Source organism: Gadus macrocephalus, chromosome 21 (genome assembly GCF_031168955.1).
Source record: "Gadus macrocephalus chromosome 21, ASM3116895v1".
Taxonomy (NCBI): domain Eukaryota; kingdom Metazoa; phylum Chordata; class Actinopteri; order Gadiformes; family Gadidae; genus Gadus; species Gadus macrocephalus.
In genome coordinates, this window is record NC_082402.1 from 1,496,831 (window position 1) to 1,514,871 (window position 18,041).

General features: G+C 53.8%; 2 protein-coding genes and 1 long non-coding RNA gene across 3 annotated transcripts in view; 2 read left to right on the forward strand and 1 right to left on the reverse strand.

Moving 5' to 3' along the window:
- myo6a (myosin VIa) overlaps window positions 1-9,057 on the forward strand; it is a 58,328-nt gene extending 49,271 nt beyond the window's left edge. The window contains exons 23-26 of the mRNA XM_060042379.1: window positions 243-388; window positions 2,045-2,071; window positions 5,633-5,851; window positions 6,730-9,057. Coding sequence (XP_059898362.1) covers window positions 243-388; window positions 2,045-2,071; window positions 5,633-5,851; window positions 6,730-6,929 — 592 coding nt within the window. The 3' untranslated portion in view covers window positions 6,930-9,057. The remainder of the gene's footprint in view (window positions 1-242; window positions 389-2,044; window positions 2,072-5,632; window positions 5,852-6,729) is intronic.
- On the forward strand, window positions 2,079-5,626 carry LOC132449391 (uncharacterized). The gene is made up of 4 exons (XR_009523560.1): window positions 2,079-2,697; window positions 2,812-4,006; window positions 4,080-4,585; window positions 4,718-5,626. It is a non-coding gene; the product is annotated as an uncharacterized LOC132449391 (long non-coding RNA).
- Window positions 9,058-10,355: 1,298 nt separating the features above from the next.
- Window positions 10,356-18,041, reverse strand: part of LOC132450300 (uncharacterized) — a 35,911-nt gene continuing 28,225 nt past the window's right edge. Inside the window, 4 exon segments of the mRNA XM_060042380.1 lie at window positions 10,356-10,453; window positions 10,569-10,585; window positions 12,440-12,514; window positions 16,065-16,275. Coding sequence (XP_059898363.1) covers window positions 12,472-12,514; window positions 16,065-16,275 — 254 coding nt within the window. The 3' untranslated portion in view covers window positions 10,356-10,453; window positions 10,569-10,585; window positions 12,440-12,471.

Sequence of the window (18,041 nt, forward strand, 5' to 3'; positions counted from 1 at the left end):
GCCTGCTATTGGTCCATCGATCGGCCCGTTCCCGCCCTTCCACCCATGTGAAGACTTAATCTTGGCCAATGACAGCTCAAGTGCCGCCCGATTGGCCCAGACTGTTAGGGTCGTTCTCCCGGGTCTCTTGTACAATCAAAGTGTCACAAGAGAGACTGGAAGTGGAAGCTCATCACCTGATGAAGTCATTACCGGGAGGGGAGGTGAAACTGAAAGTGAAAGTAAGATGTGGTTGTTTGTTGTGTGTCTGCAGACATTGAGCTGCTGGCCGCCTGCAGGGAGGAGTTCCACCGGCGCCTGAAGGTCTACCACGCCTGGAAGTCCAAGAACAAGAAGCGTAACACGGACGGACCCGACCTGCGCGCCCCCAAGTCCATCACCGACTACGGTGAGACCGGAACCACACCAGTTCAGACCAGTACCAGAACAGTCTAGTACCAGTACCAGACCAGAACCACACCAGTTCAGACAAGTACCAGAACAGTCTAGTACCAGTACCAGACCAGAACCAGGCCAGTACCAGTACCAGACCAGTATTGGCCCCAGTACAAACTTGTACCAGACCAGTATCAGACCAGTCTAGTCTCAGTACCAGACCATTACCAGACCCAGACCAGACCGGTACCAGACCGGTATTAGTCCCAGTACCAGAGACATGAACCACACACACCACACACCTTTAGTTCAGATGTGTTTTGCGGCTGGATGAGTCTTAAACCCACCCTCCCACGTATTGCCCAAAGGCACTGTGGTAACGGTGTAGGTTTGTATCCTGCACCTCGGTGTGTCTCCTGGTGATCCGGTCTGGAGCGTCGTAGACCGTAGGACAGATCCCCCTGGGCTTGGGGGAAGGATCCCAACCCGGTGACACGTTGATGTGACGCTTTAATTCAAACCCCTCTGACCGGTCCGTACCGCCTGGGTCCTGTCTGGAGCCGCACACACACACGGGGGTCCACACCCTCTGGTTCCTCTCTCTCCTCCACCCTCCTCCCTCTGCTCCACCCTCCTCCCTCTGCTCCACCTCGCCTCTCCACTCTTCATCTCTCTCTCTCTCTCTCTCTCTCTCTCTCTCTCTCTCTCTCTCTCTCTCTCTCTCTCTCTCTCTCTCTCTCTCTCTCTCTCTCTCTCTCTCTCTCTCTCTCTCTCTCTCTCTCTCTCTCTCTCTCTCTCTCTCTCTCCTCATTCACCACTTCCATCTCCTCGTGCCACCCATCGAGTTGTCATGACGACAAAGAGCTCTCGCTTGGAGCCTCCGTCGATGCACGCCGTCTTGTTTAGACTACTGATTGGCACACAGACAAACACACGTATGCATGCACTCACACAGAAACACACACACAGAAACACACGCATGCATGCGCGCGCACACACACACACAGCAACACATACACACACACTGACACAGACACACACACACAGACACAGACACACACACACAGACACACACAGAAACACACTCACACAGAGAAACACACTCACACACACACACCTATCCAGCAGCCCGCTACATCAGGAGCAGGACCAATCAGATGCTGAGCTCCTCCGTCTGCAGACGTTTAATTAACAGACCGCGGGGATTCTGGCGTCGCAGAACATCCCATAATAATCCCCCGACAGCTGCTAGAGAGTGGTGCACCTGGAGAGGCTGGTGAACACGCCCCCTCTCTCTTGTGCCCGGGTGATGACCGGGCTCATGTCAGCCTTACTGTCAGGGTGGGCACACAACAATGAGGTCATCACTTAGAACTCGTCTCATAGGTCGATAGTTACCATTAAAGTAGTGTATAAAGGATGTGGTTATCATTCATGATGTTCATACATGTCCTCCCGTGTTTCTACTCTTCCTGTTGTTGTTATTGTCGATTGTTGGGTTTCATTGTTCCTGAATCCATGTTTTGTTTCTGATGTGTTGTGCGACACTGTTTCGTATGTGTGTGCGTGTTGTTTATTGTGTGTGTCTGTGTGTGTGTGTGTGTGTGTGTGTGTCTGTGTGTCTGTGTGTCTGTGTCGTGTGTGTAACCTACCGTGTTTACTCCTTCAGGTCGCATCACGCCAGCCAAGGCAGCATGTAAGTGTGCTACTGCTAGCCGCTAACGCTGCCTGCTACCGCTAAGCCTTGACCCCCCCCCCCCCCATTAACACACAGCTAACCGTAGCGGCGCACAGGGGGGGGGGGGCTCACAGCAGGGGGGCTGCCAGACTGGGACCCCCGACGGGGGCACTGGGTGTGGTGGTCTGTCGGACTGGGACCCCCTACGGGGGCACTGGGTGTGGTGGTCTGTCGGACTGGGACCCCCTACGGGGGCACTGGGTGTGGTGGTCTGTCGGACTGGGACCTCCTACGGGGGCACTGGGTGTGGTGGTCTGTCGGACTGGGACCCCCTACGGGGGCACTGGGTGTGGTGGTCTGTCGGACTGGGGGGCACTGGGTGTGGTGGTCTGTCGGACTGGGAACATCATTTCTGTTTCTTCTCTGTTGGTGATACTGGGGAGAGAGGGGAGGGGAGGGGGGAGGGAGAGATGGTGAGGAAAAAGGAGGGGAGAGGGAAAGTACAGCAGGAGAGAGACGGAGGAAGCGAGAGATGGAGAGAAAGGAGAGAGAAATGAAGATGCAGAGAGAGGGAGAGGGGAAGAGGATTCCCATAGCAACAGACGACCTGTATTCAGGTGTAGAGTAGTATGGCCCAGCATCGTGTTATGAGAGAGAGGGAGAGAGAAAGGGAGAGATAGAGAAAGGGAGAGAGTATTCAGGTGTATAATAGTGTGCCACAGCACCGTTTTATGATAGATGGAGAGGGAGAGGGGGAGGGAGAGGGAGAGAGGGAGGGAGGGAGAGAGCGCGAGAGAGAGCGCGCGCATTCAGGTGTGGCCCAGCCTCGTGTTAATCAGAGAGAGAGATTGTTAAAGACACCAGCAGTATGCTGCCGTCATCCCCTGGATCGCTATTGGTCCTGTTATAAATAAGACTCCATTGACGCACTCGCGGACCGTAAACCATCGACTTGTTTTACCATGATTCATTTTTTTTATTCAAGCGCTCGTTGTGACCGCCGGGACATCAACCCCCCCCCCCCCGCTCTGATGTCATCGCCTCGGCCCCGCGTCCAATCACGTCCCGCCGGGTGATCCCTCACGCCCACGCCCCGCCCCCGCCCCAGCCACCATTGGCCTTCGATTCGCCAAACCGATAAAAACAAGGCCTCATGTCTTTGAAGTGATGAATAGGAAGTGACCCGCAGAGGCTTCCTGTAGGCGGCGGCCCTCGGTACGAGAGGAGCCGTCACATCTGAAAGGTCAAAGGTGTGGACTGATGCATCCTGGGTAGAGTCAAGCGGAGCCGGTTCCTCGGGGAACGACTCGCTGGCCGACCGCTGGGTTCTCTAGGGAACATCGCTGGGTTCTCTAGTGAACATCGTTGGGTTCTCTGGTGAACGTCGCTGGGTTCTCTAGGGAACATCGTTGGGTTCTCTGGTGAACGTCGCTGGGTTCTCTAGTGAACATCGTTGGGTTCTCTAGTGAACGTCGCTGGGTTCTCTAGTGAACATCGTTGGGTTCTCTGGTGAACATCGTTGGGTTCTCTGGTGAACATCGTTGGGTTCTCTAGTGAACGTCGCTGGGTTCTCTAGTGAACATCGTTGGGTTCTCTGGTGAACATCGCTGGGTTGATCCACTGTTCCGTTCCTCTGTTCATTAGATATCAACATGACCCTCTCCTTAACTGATAGTGTTCTGGAGGGCTGGCTCCGTACTGCGGGCTCTGTTGGTCCAGAACTGATAACCTCCTCCTGCTTGAGACCTGGACTCTGGTCCCCTCAGTCTCCACGTCTCTGCTCTCTGGCCCTTGACCCAGATCATAAGCCTAATTTGTTCGCTCTGGCTGCGTGCTGGTTCTGAGAGAGCAGTGACCAAACCCTCCTCAATGAACCCAGAGGTTGGGTTTTAGTTCTGTTCCTGAGAGAGCAGTGACCAAACCCTCCTCACTGAACCCAGAGGTTGGGTTCTGGTTCTGTTCCTGAGAGAGCAGACTCCTAACCCTCATCACTGAGCCCAGAGGTTGGGTTCTGGTTCTGAGAGAGCAGTGACTTCACCCTACAGCTCCTGGCTAGTCCGTCTGCAGTCGAGCTGCTGTCTCTCCTTTAAAAGGCACCGTGAGAGAGATGCACCGTGAGAGAGATGCTGTTTATTGGTGCTGATGGAGAGTGGTTGTCATGGTGATTGTTGGGTCTCGGCCGATGAACAGATGCTGGCATGCTTATTTTTTTCTCGTTCGTTCTTTCAGGGCGAAATCGCGAAGGCAAAATAAGTAATATTGATCAGCCTTTCAGCATATTAATCTCATGTTTGTTCCTGTCCACGGGAATCACAAATCAAAACTCAGGACTCCGAACTGAACTTTGGATTCTGAAAGCAAGTGGCAAACTCTCCTTTTAGCTTCATGGCATGAAGCTTGTGACGTAGAGGCATGGCTCACCATGAACCTGCTGCTGGAGACGTAAGCTTCTACGGCCATGTCACGACGTAACACTGTCATGTCTCGCCACAACATCGCAATATCATGATGTCATGTCACCACGACGTCGAGGTTTCATGATGTCGTGATGACCTCGACGTCGAGGTTTCATGATGTCGTGATGACCTCGACGTCGAGGTTTCATGATGTCGTGATGACCTCGACGTCGAGGTTTCATGATGTCGTGGTGACCTCGACGTCGAGGTTTCATGATGTCGTGGTGACCTCGATGTCTCACCCACTAACCTCCCCCCCCATTCCCCGCTGGCTCCACTTATAGAGCAACCACACCCTCCCATTCCCCCACCCCTATTCAGCCTCCCTCAGTAGACAGTCGTAGGGGCCTCCGAGGCCATAGGCGCTGCCATCCCATAATACACAGCGTGCCGTGCTCTCCGTCTGGCTGGTTCCCCCCGCCACTGGGCAGAACGGTTCTCTCTAGGGACAACAAGCCTCTCTGTCTCTCTGTCTCTCTGTCTCTCTGTCTGTCTCTCTCTCTCTCTCTCTCTCTCTCTCTCTCTCTCTCTCTCTCTCTCTCTCTCTCTCTCTCTCTCTCTCTCTCTCTCTCTCTCTCTCTCTCTCTCTCTTCCCCCCCCCCCCCCCCCCCCCCTAGTAGGGTAGGGCTGTTGGGGTAACTATGAGAGGTTGAACCATCAACAGGGGTTTTTCTTTAAGCCTTTTCATCCACATGGGGATCAAAGTTCACCGTGTTTTCTAATATGGGGGTTACAGGTCATGTTTTCTTTTTGGGGTTAAAGGTCACCTTGTTTCCTAGCGGTTGGGTCCTTCCATCAGGGTGCATTCTGGGGGCTAAGTCAGACGGTAAACTGGGTTTAGCTTCCTTTCCCTGGTTCTTCCATCGCTGGCTTTGGGCTGTAGGGAGTACGGCTCCATTCCCACTACGGAGATTAAATATGTATCGTATATTTATGTATCCATATATATAAATATATCTATATGCGTGTTTGTTCTTTTAACACCTCTAAGTGGGTTTTATTTCAGTTTTCAAACCGTCTCTCTTTCGCTCGGGGTCTCTAAGCCCCGCCTCCCACATTGGTGGGGGGGGCGGGGAAACCCAAGGCCTCCGACTGACGCCCGTCTGGTCCAATCCCCTCACAGCCCAGGCCAACCCGGCCCCGCCCCTCCCGGTGCGGCAGCAGGAGGTGGCCATGAACCGGCAGCAGCGGTACTTCCGCATCCCGTTCGTCCGGCCGGGGGACCAGTACAAAGACCCCCAGGGCAAGAAGAAGGGCTGGTGGTACGCCCACTTCGACGGGCCCTGGATCGCACGCCAGATGGAGCTGCACCCAGACAAGCAGCCCATCCTGCTGGTGGCTGGTAAGTGGGGGGGGGGGGGGGGTGGAGGAGGGGTGGAGGATGAGGAGGAGGTGCATGGTGGAAATGGGGAGGACTGGGAGAAGGTATTGGAGGACGGGTTGGGTGGAGGAGGAGGAGGTCGATGGAGGAGGTGGACTGGGAGGAAGAGGAGGGCAGGGATGAAGGGTATGGATGGGGAACGTCAGGTGTTGGAGCGCCCCCTTAATGGACCAGCAGCCCATCAGCTCCACCCTGCGTGTGCGTGTGTTCACGGTGTGTCTACATGGGACCATGTGACCTCCGTGAGTCACATGTTGTGTGTGTGCTGAGGGCATCTCAGCACACACTAGCGTGTTACTAACCTAGCATGTTGCTAACCTAGCATGTCCCCTCGCACCTCCGGGTGTACTAGCGTGTTGCTAACCTAGCCTGTCGCTAACCTAGCGTGTTGCTAACCTAGCCTGACGCTAATGTAGCGTGTTGCTAACCTAGCCTGTCGCTTACCTAACGTGTCGCAAACCTAGCGTTTCGCTAACCTAGCCTGATGCTAACCTAGCCTGATGCTAACCTAGCGTGTTGCTAACCTAGCGTGTAGCTAACCTAGCCTGATTCTAACCTAGCGTGTCGCTAACCTAGCGTGTAGCTAACCTAGCCTGATGCTAACCTAGCGTGTCGCTAACCTAGCGTGTAGCTAACCTAGCCTGATGCTCACCTCGCGTGTCGCTAACCTAGCGTGTTGCAAACCTAGCCTGTCGCTAACTTAACGTGTAGCTAACCTAGCGTGTAGCTAACCTAGCCTGATGCTAAACTAGCGTGTCGCTAACCTAGCGTGTTGCTAACCTAGCCTGATGCCAACCCTAGCGTGTCGCTAACCTAGCGTGTCCCCCTCGCTCCTCCAGGGAAGGACGACATGGAGATGTGCGAGCTGAGCCTGGAGGAGACGGGGCTGACCCGGAAGCGCGGCGCGGAGATCCTGGCGCGGCAGTACGAGGAGATCTGGGAGCGCTGCGGTGGCGTGCAGTACCTCCGCAGCGCCATCGAGAGCAAGCAGGCGCGCCCCACCTACGCCACCGCCATGCTGCAGAGCCTGCTCAAGTGAGGCGGGGCTCGGGGGGGGGATGGGGGCGGCGTTGCCACGGAGACCACAAAGGGAGAGGGGGACGGACTTGGCGGGGGCTGGGGGGATGGCGTTCCTGATAAGGGTCATGTGGCCCACGGTGTGTCCGGTCCGTTGAGGTGGGGGGGGTTCCTGTTTGTGTCGGGCCGGGGGGGGGGGGGGGGATTTTGGTCCGAGAACCAAGAAAACAACGACGGAGCGATTAGAGCTGATTCACGCTGAACGATCACAAGCTCAGCCGTTTTTTGTAAAGGAATTATAATTTCTCTAACGTTTCTAACGCCTTAAACAGACAGAAACGACCACCTTAAGCCGCGCCTCGACGCTCTGGTAGGACTGTTCCAATGCTGCCTCCCCAAAAAAAAATACAGAATGAAGATTTAGCATTTTACTTTTTAATTAAGTTCGTTTTTTTTTTTCTTTGTGCATAATTATGCAATTCCATGTACACTGAGCGTCTAACTGGTCTTAGCGGTGTCTTACTGGTCTGATGGTGTCGCCGGCCCTCTGTGATTCTGTCTCTACTTCCAACCTGCTGTTTACATGCTTGTACGTGTGTATCTGCATGCATGTGCGTGTGTATGTGCGTGCGCATGTGTGGTTGCGTGCGTGCGTGCGTTCATGTGTGTGCGTGCATGTGCGTGCGTGCGTGTGTGCGTGCGTGTGCGTGCGTGTAGGTCCTACAGGGCAGCCCTTGCACAAGGAGAAATCAGGTCTTGTTCGTATCGGGGAGTTCTGCATCACTGTTAGGTTGGACCCCATCGCCCGCCACTCCACTCTGTTTACTTACTGATCTAACAAAGTTTATATTTGTAACCTTTCTGTCTTCCCCGAGCGATTGTTGTTCTGGAGAATCTTACTTTGTGCTCTTTCCTGTTTGGGTTTCTTCGTCTTAATGTTGATGTGATTAAAAACTAAAATGGGAGGGGCTACGTGACGGACGGACGACCCGCGACCCAAAGACAAGAGGCTCCGCCTCCAATCCAACGCCATGATTAGGGTTTCAAAATCAATTCTGTGTTTGCCTGAGATTAAAGTGTTCATAGAAACGCACGCCAACATAATGTGGACTGTTGGGTTTATCGATGTCTCCGTTAGAGGAGACTTGCTACGGCCGTATCGAGGACGGCTTTGTTCCTAAAACACGTTCCACACTTCCCAACATTCTTTGTCCACTTCCAAATCAATCCCTTGATTTTTCCTCATCTCCCTGTCCTCGGGGAGATGCTATTGGCTAGACGTGTGGTGTTCGTGTGGTGTTCCTTTAACCACCCAGATTGTACCGTTATGCAGACTGGCTCATGTTGCCATGTCAACAGTGGGTCCACCATACGTGGGCAGATGTGTTGCTGGGCCTGACCTTGTCCACTGCTTCACCGGGAACACCTGGGCTCACCTGAGCTCATCCTCCACGGCAAGGAGGAGGTGGAGAGAGCGAGGCAGGAGCGACCCGACACTGGAACGGCTGTTTATTTGTGTTAGGACACTTTGAGAGCCAAGGGTGTGGGAGGAACACGACAGAGGAACACACAGCAATAACCCCGCCCCCGGGCGACGTAGGGCCGGGCGTAGAACGTAGAGCAGGATGTAGAACAGAACGTAGAGCTGGGCGTGGAACAGAACATAGAACAGGACGCAGAGCAGAACTTCAAACGCAGAAGAGAAGGTGGAACAGGCGATGCACCCTGAGCATGCTCCCCGTGTCGTCCCCGTGTCGTCCCCGGGGGTCCCACTAGGGGACGTCTCGCGCCCCGCCCGCTCTCAGCAGTCGCCCCGGCCCTCGCTTGCATGACATTCTCCTCGAGGCAGAGTGACACCCGGGTGCCACACACACACCCCCACCTTGTGTTACATGCGGCCCGTCCCGGTACATGCGGCCCGTCCCGGTACATGCGGCCTGTCCCGGTACATGCGGCCTGTCCCGGTACATGCGGCCCGTCCCGGTACATGCGGTCTGTCCCGGTACATGCGGCCCGTCCCGGTATATGCGGTCTGTCGTGCTCCTCCACATCCATTACAATCATTCCCAGTAGCACTGCCTTTTTTCCACATGTGGGGTTTTCTAACGCTGATCTCTAACTGATGAATAAAAAACGCAATCCATCTTTCACTCTGCTGTCCGAGTCTCTTCTTTTCTTTATTAAGGAACAAAAACCAGACACACACATGACTCTAGATTATAAAACAGTTCACAGTGTAACTCTAGAACATTTTGTACAACAGCTTTTGGTAGCCAACGGTTTTGTTGGCTGGGGAACAACCCTGATATTTACATAGTATTTACAGTACAGCTCTGACCTCCAGCTCTCGCTCAGCCGAGAGACTTGCTTCATCCAAGCAGAAAATATTAGACACTTTTTTATTTCCGTCTCCGTTTCAATTACTGTGAATTAGACTTCAGGTGGTTTCAGATCCAGTTTGACAGCAGACTGCTGCAGTGACGCCAAGGTTAAAGGTAAAATGTTTTTACATATGTACACATTGTATACAGGATCAGTTTTCTTAGCACACTGGACAACATCAATTGTTTACCGTATTCCCTCTGTCGCTTTTTCTAGATGCTTTTTGGGTTTTGATACAAAAAGAGCGAGCTTGATTCTACTGAGGTAACGAGCTCCTCTGCCAAAGTGTTCACACAGACATGTGACCTCAGAACGTACACCAAAGAAAAGAGACAAACACTGAACGCATCTCCCTAAAGACAGATCGTTAACTCTAAAGGACCATAACGTACCGACATCATCTGTCACAACGACTGAAGCGCTAGAAGCACCTGAACAACAAGTCTGAGATGGATGAGATCGGTTACCAAGGTTTAGTCCTTTTAAAAACTTTACGGGCTCAACTCGTCAGCACCGGAGTGAGGCCATGTCTGCGCTAAACGTGATCTCGGGGTCCTAAGCGTGATCTCGGGGTCCTAAGCGTGATCTCGGGGTCCTAAACTTGATCTCGGGGTCCTAAACGTGATCTCGGGTTCCTAAACGTGATCTAGGGGTCCTAAACGTGATCTCGGGGTCCTAAACGTGATCTCGGGGTCCTAAACGTGATCTCGGGGTCCTAAACGTGATCTCGGGGTCCTAAGCAAAAAAGCTGAACAAACGGAGCTCAGCGCTCGGGGTCTCCAGGCGGGGGGTCTCCTCCTCCTCGTGGGGGTCCATGCGGGGGGAGGGAGGTCTTTGTCCGCGACCCCGTCCTCAGGGGGGGGCCTCGCACCGAGGCAGGAAGTGACTGAGAACGGGGGCCGACCGGTCGGTGCCGGTTGGAACGTCCTGGAGCCTCAGAGGGGGGGAAGGGGGGGGGGGCGCTACGTCATCTGTTTGTTTGAGAGAGGGTGGAGGAGGGGGGTGGAGGAGAAGAGAGGGGTGGAGGAGAGGGGTGGAGAATGGGGGGAGGAGAGAGGTGGAGGATGAGAGGGGTGGAGGAGGAGGATGGGGTGGAGGAGGAGGATGGGGAGGAGGAGGAGGAGGACGGGGTGGAGGGGATGAGATGAGATCATTGTTGGCTGGGATTCAACTGCCCCCAAAACTGTTTGTTTGGGCGCCAAAGCCGTGTGATTGGTGGTCCTAATTGGAAGGTGTGGGGGGCTCTGGGGGGGGTCATCGGGGTGGGGGGGGGGGGGGTCCGTCGTTCCATCAGACCTGGAAGGGAACCGTCACATCATTAAAGCCAACAGGAAATTACCTTTCTACAGTCGCACACCGCTCAGCACGGCCTCCCACGCCGTGTCGGGCGGTAAAACAATCAGCTAACGAGTTATTCTAGCAGCCAATCAGAGTAACCAACTGGAAAGTCTTCCTGAGTATCGGTTTCACCCGGAGGTCGTTACAGACGAGTGGAGCTCAGAGTGCGGTAAACATCGACTAAATCAAAGCTGATCAGCGCTGCGGTGACACTGAGGAGCGCTCAGAGCTGTTTCACTTTGAGAGAACGGCGAGCGGTCTACCGCTGGATGTGTTCTGAGGTTCTCCGTGGTGACAGCGGGTCTCTGTCAGCGGCCTGCCGCTACGCTGAGCAGGAGAAGAAGTGCCTGGTCCCTTTCTGGTCCTCAGGAGATCTTTCTCAGCGCCTCTGAACTAACTTAACCTCTAACCTCTAACCCTAGATTGTTCGTACTTGCACTTGGTTCTATGAACATCCTCACTGTACCGACAGCGATATATTGTTTCACTTCTTATGACAAATGTACTTATTGTAAGACGCTTTGGATAAAAGCGTCCGGTTAATGCCCTAAATGTAAATGTAATCTTTACTCGGTGAGCTTATGCCTGATCGTAGCGTTCAGAAAGATGAGCTCAGGGCAGCGGACTCTAGCGCTGGGCATTTAGCCGTATCGACTTACAATTAGTACATTTGTCCGATGAAAATTGATTGATTGAACCCTTAGCCACGATCCCCGACCGGGGGTTACCAACGTCCTGTGAAAGCAAAGTGAGACGAGGTCTTCATGATCGGCCCAGACACACACGACCTCACCAGGAACCTGAGACCGTTCCGGTGTAACCCCTGACACACATCACACATCAGGGAGAGCTTCAGACTGATCCCGCTACGCAGGACTGAAGAGACCCTAGTTAGAACTCACGACTAATGACCGGAGATCTCAGGTTAACATCGTGGGGCCTTCTCCGTGACAGCTCAGTGCCCCATCAGGAGATACTGTGGTTCCCACACTCGGGACCTCAGGAGAGGCTACCATCTCATCACACCAGGGGGAGCGGTTATTGCACAGAATAGCACCTCATGTAACGCGCGCACGCACGCACGCACGCACACACGTGTATCCCCCCGGGAATACAGCACAGCGCTAGGGGGGGGGAGTTTACTGCCGTCTAATCTGTGAGCAGGAGGACCTTTCATCAGAAGACACTGTTGTGTTGTTTGTGTGTTTGGATTAGCTTCCATCCTCATTCAGATTCCACACACACTCCTGGGATTCTGTTTCTAGGAAATTACCTTCTCCCACTTCGACTTTCTGAAGGTTAAACACAGTATGGCCAACGGTTACTTAATGGGGGCTGCCCAGTTCAACCATAATCTGCTACTGGTTCTACTGGGAGCTGACCAATACAACCGCAGTCTGCTACTGGTTCTACTGGGAGCTGACCAATACAACCGCAGTCTGGTACTGGTTCTACTGGGAGCTTACCAGTTCAACCACAGTCTGCTACTGGTTCTACTAGGAGCTTACCAGTTCAACCGCAGTCTGCTACTGGTTCTACTGGGAGCTTACCAGTTCAACCACAGTCTGGTACTGGTTCTACTGGGAGATTACCAGTTCAACCGCAGTCTGCTACTGGTTCTACTGGGAGCTTACCAGTTCAACTACAGTCTGCTACTGGTTCTACTGGGAGATTACCAGTTCAACCGCAGTCTGCTACTGGTTCTACTGGGAGCTGCCCAGTACAGACCCCTTCTGTATCTTATTACTTGATGGTTTCTACGTTGAGTCTTGGTCCTCCAGAGGATCCATGGGGGACCCGAGGCTCTCTCACCTGGTGCTGTGATGGTCCCGGGTCCTGTCCTCCTAGCCGGTCACTCCGCTGAGTGCACGGCCTCCAGCCTCCCTCCTGGAAGAGAGGGAACCAGAATCAGACGACCGCAACGATAGATATGGTCGGAAGAGAAACCTGCTCCAGAGCAGACCTGCTCAGGACAAAATAACCGCTCCTCAGATGGAGCAGTGGGAGCAGAACCGACTTAAAGAACCGCTCCTCCGATAGGGAGCCGAACCAACATAAAGAACCACTCCTCAGATAGAGAGCAGAACCAACATAAAGAACCACTCCTCAGAAAGAGCGTTGGGAGAAGAACCAACATAAAGAACCACTCCTCAGAAAGAGCGTTGGGAGAAGAACCAACATAAAGAACCACTCATCAGATAGAGAGCAGAGCCAACATAAAGAACCACTCCTCAGAAAGAGCGTTGGGAGAAGAACCAACATAAAGAACCACACTCCTCAGATAGAGAGCAGAGCCAACATAAAGAACCACTCCTCAGAAAGAGCGTTGGGAGAAGAACCAACATAAAGAACCACTCATCAGATAGAGAGCAGAGCCAACATAAAGAACCACTCCTCAGAAAGAGCGTTGGGAGAAGAACCAACATAAAGAACCACACTCCTCAGATAGAGAGCAGAGCCAACATAAAGAACCACTCCTCAGAAAGAGCGTTGGGAGAAGAACCAACATAAAGAACCACACTCCTCAGATAGAGAGCAGAGCCAACATAAAGAACCATTCCTCAGAAAGAGCGTTGGGAGAAGAACCAACATAAAGAACCACTCATCAGATAGAGAGCAGAGCCAACATAAAGAACCATTCCTCAGAAAGAGCGTTGGGAGAAGAACCAACATAAAGAACCACACTCCTCAGATAGAGATGGCAGCAGAACCAACTTAAAGAACCGCTTCTCCTCAGAGAGAGAGCAGAACCAACCTAAAGATCCGCTCCTCAAATAAGAGTTGGGAGCAGAACCGACATAAAGAACCGCTCCCCAGTGGTGGCAGCGTACCCAGAGACGCCTCACCTCTGCTCACCAGGGAACCATGAGGATGAGGGTCAGGATCTAAAAAGAGCGACGGGTAAATCTGAGGTCGGGGCGGAGATGGTACGACCGCGAGGAGCGCAAAGAAACGAGCGGCAGAGAGCAAAACAGGACGCGTTCCTTGTGTTCTGCTGTGACTCACGTCGCGTCATCCAGCATTAACCACACCGCTGATGAATTGTAAATGTCACCGGTGAGGCGACAGGCCATGACAAATGTTGGATGAAGGCCATGCAGAGCCAATGCAGTGAGGGAGGAAGGTCTCCACACTGCATGTTTTCTCTGCATTATGGATCCTCCCAGCCTGCCCTCTCAGACTGAAGGGAGGACGATGTAAAGCTGTTCTCCAGATTGAAAGAAAGCCAGACTTCTTCTTCTCATCATGTGGTCTGACTGTTTGCTCAGGCTCGGGTCCTGGATATTCTGACGGGTCACTTTGCTTCCGGGCAGCGTGTTAATGGGAATCAAACCATTAACCCTTCTGCCCCTGGACAAGCGTTGGAGCCCGTTCAGAGGGAACACCGACACGCGTGACCTGGTTTCAGAGCGGTTTCGGAGCGGTTTGACCCGGGCAGTTTTATGTTTGTGCGGCCCCCGTTCCCTTGCTCTGATTGGTTGAAGGCCTGTCCAATTACTTCCAGAGGCGTTGTGGTCTGCGCCCGGTGGTAACGCCCCTCGGAGGGCATAAACGAACAGAGAGGTTCCAGACTAATTAGCAGTTTGCAATTAGTCTGGGGTTGCCAGGCTAGATAACCCAGCTCCCATGTTTTAGACGTGACCTCTAGACGATCAATCATTCCAGAGATAAGATGTGAGAACAGGTGGTGATTTTCTATCAGATCTCTCCGTGGACATCATAGAGGAGCCGTGGCTGAATCGAGACTGGATCTAAAAACCATCCATAACTTATACGGCGTTCCACCTATCAGATTCGTCTGTCGTGTTGCCATGACGTTACCATGGCGCCGGTCCAAATGAGCTGCGCGGAGGCTGAGTCGAGATCCTTCAGAAATGGCATTCAGCCGCGTGACCCACTTCCAACGCTCACCTGTTGCTCAGGAGATACGAACACAGACGGCTGTCGGAGAGCGGCGGTCTCAAACGCTGAGCCTCACTGCCAGAGCAGACATATTGATTCCTCACAAAATGTCAGCCGGGCAGGAAGTCTCTCTGTGGGTTCGCTGGTTTGGAATCAACAACAGCGAATAGGCAGTTGTCTATGTAAAGGAGCTTGGCTGTTGAAATAGGCTTTTCCTCGTGTCCTTAGAGATAATCATCCCACTGAGGTTCCGGACATGAATGTCCTCACGTTTAGTGTTTTCCTGGGATGTCCCACAGAGCTTCCAGCTCCGGTTGTTGTGCCGGGACGGAGGTGAGGGCCGTGTGATCCAGTATTAAATGTTTCTGTGCCAAGAGGAACCGGAGGCATTTGTCCAGCAACAGGAATGATGTCTCAGTCTCAACGATGACAAAGCCACTTTACAGGCTCTCATCACCCAACCTCGTTAAACCAATATGGATTTATGATGATGACTACGTATAAAGTTCCCCATTCATTTTAAAAGTACAACGGCACAAAAGACGTTTCCGCGCATCAATTCCCAAACAATCCGTTAATTCGGTGCGTTAACAAACGATACCACACGACACAGCCCGACTTCATCTTCCTACGAGGACGACAGACGTTCTAATTATCACATCAAATTAACGAGCGGCCGAATGCTCGTTTGTAATTAACTGAGTCGTTTGTAATTAACTGAGTCGACACGTTGCAGGTCTCGGGAATGTCCTAATTGTTCACGAGGCCGAGGGGAGAGGCTGCCCTCCTCCCGGTCGGTGGAGCGTCGGGATCTCCGGAGACAGGAGCCCCACGTCAGGATGGAGGAGTCAGCGAGTTGGGGGTGGGTGTAGCGGGGGACCCCCTGCTAGGGGGGCCCCCGCTGAGAACGCCAGGACCTGACGGAGAACGCCAGGACCTGACGGAGAACGCCAGGACCTGACGGAGAACGCCAGGACCTGACGGAGAACGCCAGGACCTGACGGAGAACGGCAGGACCTGACGGAGAACGGCAGGACCTGACGGAGAACGCCAGGACCTGACGGAGAACGCCAGGACCTGACGGAGAACGCCAGGACCTGACGGTGAACGCCAGGACCTGACAGAGAACGCCAGGACCTGACGGAGAACGCCAGGAACAACCGGACCTGACGGAGAACGTCTCTGAGAACAACCAGAACCTGACGGAGAACACCAGGAACAACCGGACCTGACGGAGAACCCCAGCGCCCCGTCACCGCGCATGACGCAGCCCCAGCTAGCACAGGAAGCAGGACCACTTCCTGTTTCCTGTACTCTGGCCTACTGCTGGGGTTTCTGATGCAGTGACTCCTAGGCAGACAGGGAGTCAGAAAGACAGACGGGTATGCAGACAGACGGACAGGTAGATCGATCGAAAGAGACTGTCAGACGGACAGACCTTCAGAGAGACAGACAGACAGACAGACAGACCTTCAGAGAGACAGACAGACAGACAGACAGACAGACCTTCAGAGAGACAGACAGACAGACCCACCTGCACACCGCTCCCCGTCCCGGTATGACCTCACAGCGGCTCCCCGCGGGGCAGCGATCCGATTGGACGAGACACACGCTCTGGCAGGGCAGGCCGTCCAATGAGACGTAGCCGGGCTGACACACACACTCCGCCTCCCCGCCCGGCCGCCGCACCGCGCAGCGCGACAGCCTATCACAGGCCAGGAACTTACAGGGGTCCGCCTGGTCCGCTGGGGGAGGGGGGGGGGGGGGGGACAGGTGGAGAGGCATACAACATTGGTATCACAAAATACTTTCTCCTCCTCCCATTCCATCTCTCTCTCGCTCTCTCTCTCTCTCGCGCTCTCTCGCTCTCTCTCCTCAGTGCCGGTGCTGAAGGAGTGAGGCATTAATGAGGTCTCAGCTTGTCTGCGTGGGGGGGGGGCGGGGGCTGCGTGGCCTGAGGGCCCAACATCAGGGGCCCTTGGGGAAATGAGTGTCTGAGGGCCAGGTGGGACGGAACCGGGGCCCCACATCTGCAAGGAGGCAGCGCTGTCTGGAGGTATCTGTCTGTCACACACCAGACGGGTATACCTGTCTGTCACACACCAGACGGGTATACCTCTAAACACACGTTGGTGAGTGTGAGTGAGAGCGAGTGTGTCTGTGCGTCTGTTTGTGTGTGAGTGCTGTTATGAGAGGGGGAGTGTGGTTCTGTGTGTGTGAGAGTGAGTGTGTCTGTGTGTGTGCGAGCTTGTGTGTGGGTGATGTTATGAGAGTGAGAGTGCGTGTCTGTGTGTGCTTGTGTGTGTGTGACTTCTTGCATCCACTTCTGTGCAGTAAAACAATCTTCCACAGGCACTCATTAATTAGCAGCCGCTAATGAGCAGTAATGGGTAAGTAACCAGCAGGGGGGGATGAACCTCCTACTCATCAGCTGCTCTTAATTAAAGGGGCGTGGCAGCCTGCCCGGATGGGGGGGTGAGGCGGTCTTGGGTCGGACTCTAACGAGCGCAGCGGAACGGGCAGGCCTCACAGGATGCCGCCCCCCCCCAGCCACACCCTAACGACCTGTCTCCTAATTAAAACAGTTCAGGGTGCCATAGGGGAGCTTTGAGAGCTTGTGTTTCCTTTGTGACGGGCGTCAGCGATCAGTGAGTTAACTGCTCTGAGAGGTCATCTGTCTCTCGCCGACCGGCCGGCCGTCGTCCCTCAGACGCTCCGGTGAGAACGTCTGACAGCCTACAGTACCAGAAACAATTGGTTCTACCTGGTTCTAGTGCTCTAGGTCTAAGGGTCTAACTGGTTCTAGGGTTCTGGTTCTAGGCTCCTCCCTGGATCTATGGTTCTTGTTCTAGGGTGCTGAAGCTAGTGCTCTGGTGCTACGATCCTACCTGGTTCTAGTGCTCTGGTTCTAGGCTTCTACTTGGTTCCAGTGCTCTGGTTCTAGGCTGCTACTTGGATTCAGTGCTCTGGTTCTAGGCTGCTACCTCGTTCTAGTGCTCTGGTTCTAGGCTGCTACCTAGTTCTAGTGCTCTGGTTCTAGGCTCCTACCTGGTTCTAGTGCTCTGGTTCTAGGCTGATACTTGGTTCCAGTGCTCTGGTTCTAGGCTGCTACCTGGTTCCAGTGCTCTGGTTCTATGCTGCTACCTGGTTCTAGTGCTCTGGTTCTAGGCTCCTACCTGGTTCTAGTGCTCTGGTTCTAGGCTGCTACCTGGTTCTAGTGCTCTGGTTCTAGGCTGCTACCTGGTTCTAGTGCTCTGGTTCTAGGCTCCTACCTGGTTCTAGTGCTCTGGTTCTAGGCTGCTACCTGGTTCTAGTGCTCTGGTTCTAGGCTCCTACCTGGTTCTAGTGCTCTGGTTCTAGGCTGCTACCTGGTTCTAGTGCTCTGGTTCTAGGCTCCTACCTGGTTCTAGTGCTCTGGTTCTAGGCTGCTACCTGGTTCTAGTGCTCTGGTTCTAGGCTGCTACCTGGTTCTAGTGCTCTGGTTCTAGGCTGCTACCTGGTTCTAGTGCTC